The sequence below is a fragment of the Cibotium barometz genome, chromosome 27, assembly GCF_041138505.1.
Source record: "Cibotium barometz isolate CiBa-2024 chromosome 27, ASM4113850v1, whole genome shotgun sequence".
NCBI lineage: Eukaryota > Viridiplantae > Streptophyta > Polypodiopsida > Cyatheales > Cibotiaceae > Cibotium > Cibotium barometz.
Window position 1 is genome coordinate 38243006 of NC_141072.1, and position 10398 is coordinate 38253403.

At 40.6% G+C, this 10398-nt stretch overlaps 1 protein-coding gene across 1 annotated transcript; it reads right to left on the bottom strand.

The window, feature by feature from the left end:
• Positions 1-3188: 3188 nt before the first annotated feature.
• Positions 3189-4601, bottom strand: PDE191 (Mitochondrial transcription termination factor family protein). Its single transcript, XM_086821519.1, has one exon. It carries the CDS (start codon positions 4488-4490, stop codon positions 3447-3449), a length of 1044 nt encoding a protein of 347 aa, XP_086677645.1. The 5' UTR covers positions 4491-4601; the 3' UTR covers positions 3189-3446.
• Between the last annotated feature and the right edge of the window lie 5797 nt (positions 4602-10398).

Genomic DNA, 10398 nt, shown 5'->3' on the forward strand with positions numbered 1-10398 from the left:
GCGTGAGAAACATGGCGATGTCGGTAGAAAGAAGGAAAGCATTACCAACTTTTTCGACTTGGGCATGAAGCTTGGAGTTTTGGACAATGTTGTCCTTGGGCATGCGGCGTTGTTGTGACCTTTTTTGCATCTCTAACTTGCTTCAAGAGTAGCACAGATGGAAGTAAGTGGTATGCCAACAGTGTTGTGCCATGGAGGGAGATGTAGATTGTGGTTGAGTGAATCACCGCTTTTATCGGCTTCAGTTGTGTTGTCGGCTCTTCATCTAGGTTAGGTGTTCTTCTTGGGAAGGTTTTCACATGCCCTCTCTTGCCCTCTCTCTCTCTCTCTCTCTCTCTCTCTCTCTCTCTTTTTCTCTTCTTCTTTTCTTTTCTAATGTGCGCTTTCTCTCTTCCTTTCTCTCTTTTCACTTACTCTCCTTCTCATTTTATTATGATTATTATAATAATGAGATTTTTTTTTGAATTTTTGTGGGCGATGACAATGTGAGCCTACATGATAGTGTGGTGATGTGAGAGCCAATGTGATGACATGAGTCAAGGTTTTTTTTTTTTGGTAAGTGTTTTTTCGAGTAATGATGTAGCGTGAGCCTATGTGATGATGTGGTGACATCAACCAATGTGATGGTGTGGCAATATGAGTCATCTGATCATAAATCAATTGATCAGCGCGACAAGTCATCCACAGTCTTTTGCGGGTGCTACATCTTATGTGGAGGAGATACTTGGTTCTAGCAATATAATCCTATATCGTTTCTCCCTCCTCTTGCTTAAGGTTATAGATCTGTGCAATGAGGCTCCATTTGGCTCTAATGGGCGAGAATCCCACTTTGAAAGTGTGTCTCAAGATCTCGTAACTGGCCTTTTCTAGTAAGTTTAAAGACCTCAACCATTGGCCTGATTCACCCTCAAGTCCCATGGCCTCACGAATTTTATCGAATTTCTCTAAGTACTGAATGGGATCTCCAGTTCCATCAAATTTGGTCATCATCCTTGAGATGTGGATTAGGTTGGTTTTGTTGAGCTCTAAGCCTCTAGGTGCTATGTTGGTCCCAACTCCCCTTTATATTTTGAACGCCATCCTCAATTTCTTCTGCGTATTTATGTGGCAATGGAACGTAAGGATGTGGTTGCGAGAGACCCTCTATTTCAGGATCTAGGAAAGGATGTGGTTGCGAGAGACCCTCTATTTCAAGATCTAGGAAAGGATGTGGTTACGTGAGATCCTCTGTTTCAGGATCTAGGAAAGGATGTGGTTACGTGAGATCCTCTGTTTCAGGATCTAGGAAAGGATGTGGTTGCATGAGACCCTCTGTTTTAGGATCTAGGACCGAGGACACGTTCTATGAATGCCCTTGTGGATCCCTTTATGATGAGGTAGTCCCTGACATTGGTTCCTTACCCCTCCCCGTATTCCATGTTCCTTGTCCAAACGGAGAAGAACTTGAACTAGGTTCCATGGTAAAGGCACTTCTATAATGGGCTCCTGGAGAGAGTTGAACTTCAACTTGCGTTGTTTACGCTTATTGTTGGGTGTATTGTGGAACACTAATTTCTCATGGTACAACAAAAGAGATATGTCCCATTTGTTGCTGTAGCTGCAATTGTTGGGACTATTTGATGATGGTCATGGTCTGCTTGGGATAAACGTAGCTCAGGATCGACACCAAATGTTTGAAACATTGTGGCATTTAACATGGTTTGACCGCTTCCCGTGGGAGTGAACCTCAAGGCTCCAAGTCATGCTCCCGCTCCTTCACTAGAGCTGCACCCAAAAATAGGACGATTGAAGACCTTCATAAAATGTAAGGTGCTGTTTGCAAAGCAAGTTAGGAAATCCGGAATTCGGAGGTCAATGGCGGCTCCTATTTCCAAGTGTTTCATTGTTCCTCCATTCATGGCTGTGTTTTGGGTCATTTCTTCCCAAAGCTCCTCGCTTGAGGTGGATCCCAAAGTGTCTAGCCTTCTTAAATAGAGAGCACTTTGCTGAGTATTGTGTTCCCTTGGATTGAAGGCTTGGTGGGTTTGAGAAGATCTAGTTTGATGTACTACAATTGACTGTATTATCACTTCCAACAAGTAGTCTAGATTTGGTTCACATCAAAGATGCTGGGTGCTTCTCGATCAAGTCTTAAGGAAGGTTTCACACAAGTTTATTTTTCTTTTCTTTTCTTTTCTTTTCGGTATTTTTTTGAGTTCCCTATAAAAAGCATCCATTTGCAAAAGAGCCAAAAGAAGAGTCAATAGTTTTAGTGGAGACAATAGTGGCAATAGTGGAAGAGGAGCCAAAGAGTTCAAAAATAAGCTCACGGAAAGACAATCGAAAAAGGAGCAAAGGTGCATGGTTTATCCTAGTGCTTCAAGTTTAGAAGGAGGAGATGTCACATGCACATCTTAATCCATTTGGTACCATCATTTGAATTACATGAAACAGGAAAATCTTAACCCCTCCTTATCAAGGACATGTTCTTTTGTTCACCATTTCCTAGTCCTTCCTTAAGGGGGCTGTCAAGAACATATGCTCCATGACCCCTTAGAAATTGAAATAGAAGAGTAGAGAAAATAGTATAGTACTAGGGAAAGCTTGGAAACCTCTCAAAAAGGTTACATTTTCCCTCCAACATAAACCATTTTTGCTCAATATGGTAGGCCAGCATCTAGAACAGGACCCTTTGTGTTCCCCAAAATGAGATCAAGGAAATCCTAAACTTTTTTAACAGACACATGTACGTCCTACACAGCCAACATTTAAAAAAATGTTTTACAACTCACATATTAGGAATCTGGCCAAGCTATTGCCCTTTTAAGTTCCATTGTGACAAGTTAATATTGTAAACAAAAAAGACGACTTGCAGAGGTCATAAACAAGCCATCTAGCTTAAGTGCGAAGAGAGATTATGGTACATTTAGTGTGTAAACTGCAGAGATGAGATGAGATGACCCTTTTTAGGCTTATAGGCAAGACAGAGAAGCCACGTGACAGCACCAAACTGCAGGGAATGGGATTTGAACATGGGATCTAACCCTTTTAGAGTTATAGTCAAGAAAGCAGAGCCATTTGACAGCACATGGGATCTCTTACTTATGAGCCCAATTTGTAAATCTCTATGCTAGCATGCCAGGGGGGGGGAGAGAGAGAGAGAGAGAGAGAGCCCAATGCCTGAAAATATTTAAGACAAACCCTAGTTCAGCAAAAAAATAGAGGACAATTATGTCCAACCTACAATGTTTATAAGACATGTTTTCAAATACTGTAGGCTTTGTCCAATCCTTTACAAGATAATAGATACTCCGAAAAAATCCTTAGTTACACCAATTGAAGTTTCAACAACGTTAGAATTTCCTTCACCCGCTCTCCGCTTCTCCGGGGAAGAATTGTTTGCATTTTGTCTACAATTGACTCATCCAAAATCAATGTACAAAGCTGTGCAAACAATGAAGGCTGCTTCAGCCAGACGTCAATGTCAAGTTGGCAAGCTTTCCTGTTGTTGGCCCAAAACTAAGGTTCCCTTCCAAGAACTTCTTCTGATTGCAGCTGAGCATAATTTCCAAGCTGCAGCAAATACTGTCTTGCTGAAGTTTCCGATACCTTGGCTGTATTCTCCTGCTTAAGCTGTGCGCGAAATATGCAGGATATTCGAGCACATCCTCCTTTCTTCTCCCCATGTTGTTCAAAAGAAAGTTCATCTTGGGCTGCAACGAGTTCTTGATGCTGGCAAGCAGAATGGGCGGGTGACCGCAGATGAGCGATGTGACCTGTCTGGAATCAAACCCTAAGCTATGCATGTATGTCACATTGGGTTGAAGAGCCCTCTCTGCATCGCGGCAGAGGATCTGAGGGAACATGATGGCTACATTCATGATGTCATCATTCCCTAATCCAAGGCTCTTAAGATAAGCCATGGTGGGGCGCAAGCGGCGGTCTAAACTGTACCCAAAGATGTACGGCCATCGGGTGATCAGCATGCCCATGGCATTGCCTGTGGTGACACCAAGCTCGGAGAGAAATGTGATGGTGGGTTGAAGCTTAGTTTGGATGCTATAGCTAAGAAGGCGAGGGCATGAGAGGAGTACCTTTGCAATGCGAGATTCGGGGACGCCCGCAGCTTGAAGGAAGGCCAAAAGGGGGCAGAGCTTCTCTTCTACGCTGTGGACGAGGAGGCGAGGGAACCTGGCGATGGCGGAGGCGAGCTCGGAGGGCTTGGCACCGAGGCCCGCCAGACAATTGAGCTTCTCGTGCAGGGCCAGGACCAGGAGCTGCGGGCAGCGAGACGCGATGACCGGCAGCTTCCGCTCGGGGACGCCCACTCGCTGCCCCAAAAACGCCCAATTCTGTTCGAGCCTCGTCTCTGCTCCGCTCTTCTGCAGGCGCGGGCAGCGCTGCAACATCTTGGCTATGGCTGCTTCCGACAGGCCTTTCTCCCTCAGGAAACATGACACAGAGGCGGAACAAGGGGATGAGAGAGAGATGCTTGTGGTATCTTCCGCCATGACTCCAAGCTCGCCGCCTTCGTACCAAGGCGAGCAAACTCGTGACACAATGATGATAACGATTTCGAGAAAATGGAGGGGAGTGCGCGCGCAGGGTGTGAGAGAGAGAGAGATTGATTTTTGACTCTCCTTCATGGACCGTTTACTATCACTAAATATTATTTTTTAAATAGTAAGTTTCATTTTGTAATTTAAATTTTGTATTATTGTTGAGCACATAGGTCCATGATGTCCCAAAGGATGTTCCAAGGTTCTAGAGATTGTACCAATGTTCAGTAGCTTACAAAACTTCTCCTCTCTCAGAATGATTCACTTGGCCATTGAGTTAAGGACTTATGCTTCTTCAATAACCCTATGCTACTTTGATAGCAAAGTCTTGGGATGTAATCATGCTGTCTTGAATAGCATTGTTTAACCGGTTTACATGGTTTCACTCGTCCTACCTACCAACCGTAAGGTGCTTTGCCATCCTACTTGCATATAGTGGAAAGCCATCTTTTGTAAGATGGCACTGGACTTTATAAAGTGACCTTGCCCTCAGCTTAATGCCAATTGGGAAAGTGGTAAGCTTCAGGCTAGAACTAGTGCCAATGGACTATTTTTAAGTTCTATCCGACCTAGTATGAAAGATTATCATTTTTATATAAGTCTATTTTGACATTAATAAGAAATACACATTCATTTCCTTGCAGTAGAATACTTGTGAGCTCTTTCTCTTCTCTACTCTTGCTTTCTTGGATTCTTGCATGCTAGATGGTTTACTTGCTTGAATAGATTTGATTGTAGGCTTTTCCCTCTTATTAGCTTCTTCTCCATCCATCTCTTGTGAGAAACCACGAAAAGTCTAATCTCTTATTATTACCTCCATGTAGGCAAAGAGAGTTCTTCCTTCACCCCCATAGCCATGGAGCATTTCGGTGTGATAATGGAGAATGCGATGGACGCGGACTAGTACACCCACATTGGAAAGTTGTATTTGTGGCTTGAAGACAAGACCAAAACGAAAGTTGTTTTGGCAAAGGCTAAGGTAAGCTATTGATTTGAAAATATATGGCTCCACAAGAAGGGACTAGTCTAAGGCTTAGCTCTAATTTTTTGTCCATTCCAAGCTATTGGGATCACCCAATATTGCCCAATGTTGATTAGGAGGTCACACTCTAAAAAATATGCGGTTCTAGACTTTGGATGTGCTAGATTTGTTATTTTATTTTGTTTTAAAGCTTGTTTACATTAAGTCATAATCCCAGCAAGCTCTATTCATTTGGACTTTGCCTTGAAGGTAAAGCAGGCCATGGTTTAGAGCACCAAACCTATAAGGTTTTGAGACACACTATTATTGTGGGATTCTCACCCGGGGAGCGAATTAGAGCTCCATAGCTCAAATTTACAACCTCAAGCAAGAGGAAGGTGAGACAACGTAGGAATGCATTGCTAGAGCCATGTACCTCAATATGAGATGTAGCCTAGAGAAAGACTAGGTGATTTATCGTTCATTGTTTTATTTATTCTAATTTATGAGATGTAGCCCTAGAGAAAGACTAGATATGAGAGTAGTCATTGTAATAGCATTAGGCCTCTTATGAGCCTAAAGTGCCCGGCTGGTCATAGTTTAAGTGAGTGTGAACACTTATGGCCATGCATATAAGTGAATATCTCTCATAATACAACATACTCTCCCATTGTGCAATTGAGTCTTGCTCTTGCTAATCCTCTTGCTAATCTCTCTCCCTAATGTGTGAGTGAAGTGAGTGAAGTGAGGTGAGAGGAGGGTCGAGGACCCATAGTGCAACGTGATGGTGTGGCAACAATCGTCGCAGGAGACGCGGTGGAATTGCTTCTCAAGGAGTTGTAGAGCTTGGAGACCTCGAGGGTTACGAGCTCGGCCACCATTGGAAAGATCCTCATCACGACAGTTGTGGTTCACCAAGTAAGCTCTTTTAGGATGTGTTTCAAGGAGGGTTAGGGGGAGCCTTGACATTTTTGGCACCGCTGTCGGGGAGCCATCCCTTGGCTTTTTCCATCGTTTTGTCTCTAATCAACGCATAACCCATTTCCCATTATCTTAAGTAGTGGTTTTTCATGAAAAAGATGTGGATTTGATGGTGATTTGTGTGAGATTTGGTGTAGAATAGCTCTCTTTTTTATTTTTGAAAAGAATGTTTTTTAACCTTATTTTTAGATTAATTTGTTATTTTTGTGGTTTTTCATGTTCTTAGGACTTGCACATAGTTTGTATTAGGCTTAGTTTGCATCCATTGCATTAAACAATGCAAAAGAATGCATTTCTTAGTGAATGTTAGCTCTCTTTAGTTTAAACATAGATCTAAGATCATTAATTTTAGTTTAATTGTGTGTTTTTTGTTGAAATTGTTTGGATTAGAGTGTTAGTAAGCATTAGGAGTATCTTAATCTTTCAAAAAATTTCTTAAAACCATAAAAAAACCCTTGAATTTGACTAATTTCTCTTAATGGTCTAGTTTTTGTCATTAAGAGTGATTAATCTTATTCAAAGAGACTAAAAAATTAGAAAATATGTTAATTGGGGTATAAGTTGATCATATAAGTAGTCAAAATTGGAGTTTTTGAGTGTTTTGAGAGCATCTAGATGCATCAAAATACCTAATCACATCAATTGTTTGATCAATTGGAGAAATTTGACTCTCTACTTAATTTTGCCTTAAAAAGGAGACTATAATTAGGAGTCTAATTAATCTCCTAATTTAGATTAATTTACACAATTATTGATGCACAAAGATTAGTTTTTTCTTGCTCTATCCAATGGTGTGCTCAATTGTGTGAATTAATTAGAGATTAGTGGTTAATTAGAGTCCTTGATTAGTATAAAAGAGAGAAAGATTAGTGAAAGAATTAATCATGGATTAATCCTTAATCACCTTTTTACATAACTCATTAAGGCTAATGAGCATTCAATGAGAAGATGCTCATGAGTTGTCAATTTGTCCATTTTGGAAGTCATTTATGAAGGGTGTAAGGTGTGTCATTAAAGGGTTGACTTTTTTGATTCCACTTACCTTTTTTGGGAAAATGCCCATATCCCTTTCATTCTAAATTTAAAAAATATTTTTTCCAAAAAGAAAAATTCGTATTTTCCACTAGACTCCAAATATATATATATATATATATATATATATATATATATATATATATATATATATATATATATATATATAAATCTCACGTGAACGAAAAATCTCACGTGAACAAAAAAATGACGTGAATGGAAATCTCACGTGAATGGAAAAATGATGGAACGGAAAATCTCACGTGAATAGAAAAATGATGTGAACGGAAATCTCACGTGAACAGAAAAATGACGTGAATGGAAAAATCACGTGAACGAAAATTTGAAAAAAAAAATTTGAAATTAATTCCCACGTGAAGTCCGGTTCATGCGGGAAGGCATGAAACAAAAGTTCATGTGGCCAAAAAATAAATAAATAAAAAATTAAAATTTAATTCCCACGTGAAGTTTGGTTCACGCATGAAGAGTGTTTCACGCCGTGAAATAGTAGTTCACGCGGTTTAAAAAATAAAAAAATAAAAAAATAAAAATCAAAATTTAATTCCCACGTGAAGTCCGGTTCACGCGTGAAGAGTGTTTCATGGCGTGACACAGCAGTTCACGTGGTAAAAATAATAATAATAATAATAATAATAAATCAAAATTTAATTCCCACGTGAAGTCCGGTTCACGCGTGAAGAGTGTTTCACGGCGTGAAACTAGTTCATGGTGAAAAAGAAAAGAAAAAACAACTTTGGAAAACCACCCCTATTGTTTGGAGGCCCGTATCTCGTAAAGCGTATATCCGATGAAGGCGCTCTAGGGCTAATTGGAAAGCTAACATCGAGCTCTTCGACTTTGGATGTCGTCCAAAGTCAAAATCGATCATTTTGGCCTTCGACTAGCAACCTCAAAATTTGACCCGAAAATCGAGGCAAAAAACAGCCCAAAAACCACGAAAAATCGTAAAAAAAGTCGTCGCAAAAATGACGACGAGCCATATTCGGGCTACTTTTTGAGGGTCTAAACGACAAAACCACAGACGAATCGGGAAACAAAGTTGCAGTACTCCAAAAATACTACAACTCCCTCATACTACAGAGTTTTTCAAAATTCCTTTTGGATCACCCTAAAAAACGTGCTGCGAAAAAGGAAAAAAATTCTTATTTTTTTTTTCATCTTGAGAAAGTGATGGAAAATAGGTTTTAGGACTTCCTCTTCCATCTGGGAAGTTTCTAGCATACGCTTTTTCTAGAAAAATATGTGAGGTTCACGTGCGTATAGTGCCTAAGCTAATTAGGGCAAACAGACACCCGTTTGATCCAACGAAGAGTATGCAAAGCCTCTTGAGGCTGACGAGCTGTGGGAAAGTATAAGAAGCAAAAAAAATTAAAAATATCTGTGATTGCTCATTAAGGAGCATTTAGGCACTCTAACATGGCCACAATAGAGGGATTGCCTGCAATTACACAAGGATTGAACCCAATGGCTGACATCTTCGAGCCATTGAGATCCATGCTGCCAATTCACCTCCCAATGCCATTGACCATGCCTATAACAAGCGTGTCATCCGGTTTTACACCCCCTGTCACTTCGATTCCACCAGGATTTGGCCCCTTGCCTAACATTCCTACAAATTTTATAAGTACCAAGCCTTTCCTAGATGCCCACACCTTGGACATACTGACTAGTCTAGGAAGGGGGGAGGCCTAAGGACTTAGTGAGTCTCTTCCAACAAGAGCACTCACATATGGTCTCAATGACTCATACAAAAATACGGTCGTACAAATTTCCAAAATAATGGGCAAATATGATGGAACAACAGACCCTGTTCAATTCATTCAAAAGTTTGAACAGAGATGTGAAGCCTTTGGAAATCCCAACTGCCCCACTAAGTACATGCGTTGAACTTATGCTTAGAGGGAAAAGCTAGTCGATGGTTCATCGCATTGATGCCGGTGATCAAGACCAACTTCAAAACCTGAAAATCAGCCTTTATACATGGCTTTTCCAGACAAGGCGATCGATGGAGTGCAACAACACAACTCTATTCAATTGAACGTCAACCAAATGAATCCATTAGAGATTTTATCCTTCAGATAAAACTCTTGGACTCATGTTGTGAGTCATGGGAAAAATTAAACGATGTTCAATTGAGGAGATGTTTCATGATGGGCTTAAAGAATAACAGCTTACATAACTTGATCACTGTCTCCAATCCGGAAACATTCGATCAATGTTGCAAAGAAGCAATACGTTTAGATGACAACATGCGAGAAGATGATCATGCTACGAGATGTTACTCATCTAAACCAAATGAAGCAATGGCAAAAGAAAGATCGATCTCGGAATTGACATTTCTAGAATTTTATGTAGCCTTGCTTAAAACCTTACAACTAACATCTCGAAGAGAGGATGAAAACCTTTAAAACCAGACATCCTTAATGCCTATAAAAGGGATGAGAAAAATGCCTGGTGTTGAATGCAATCACTATGACCATCCCAATCCTCATCGTGCATACAAGACACCTGTTTTTCTATACTGCATCTATTGTAAAACCTTTGACCATGATACTAAAAAGTGTCTTGCTTTTTCCACGATGGACTCAAAACCTCTCGTGCAGAAAACAGAAACAGTCCAAAGGGTAGAAACTGCTCTAGAGGCAGTTAATCGGACACTTCAGTGTTTCTATTGTCGTGGACTTCACAAGGTGGACTTCACAAGGTGTTTCTATTGTCGTGGACTTCACAAGGTGGCAGAATACACAATTTGGAATACTTCCATGCCTATAGTCACTAACACCTTACGTCCAATGTGTGAACAGCGTGGCATTGATCACATGTTCCAAGATTGCCCAAGACGAGTTGCTTCAATGCAACTTGTCT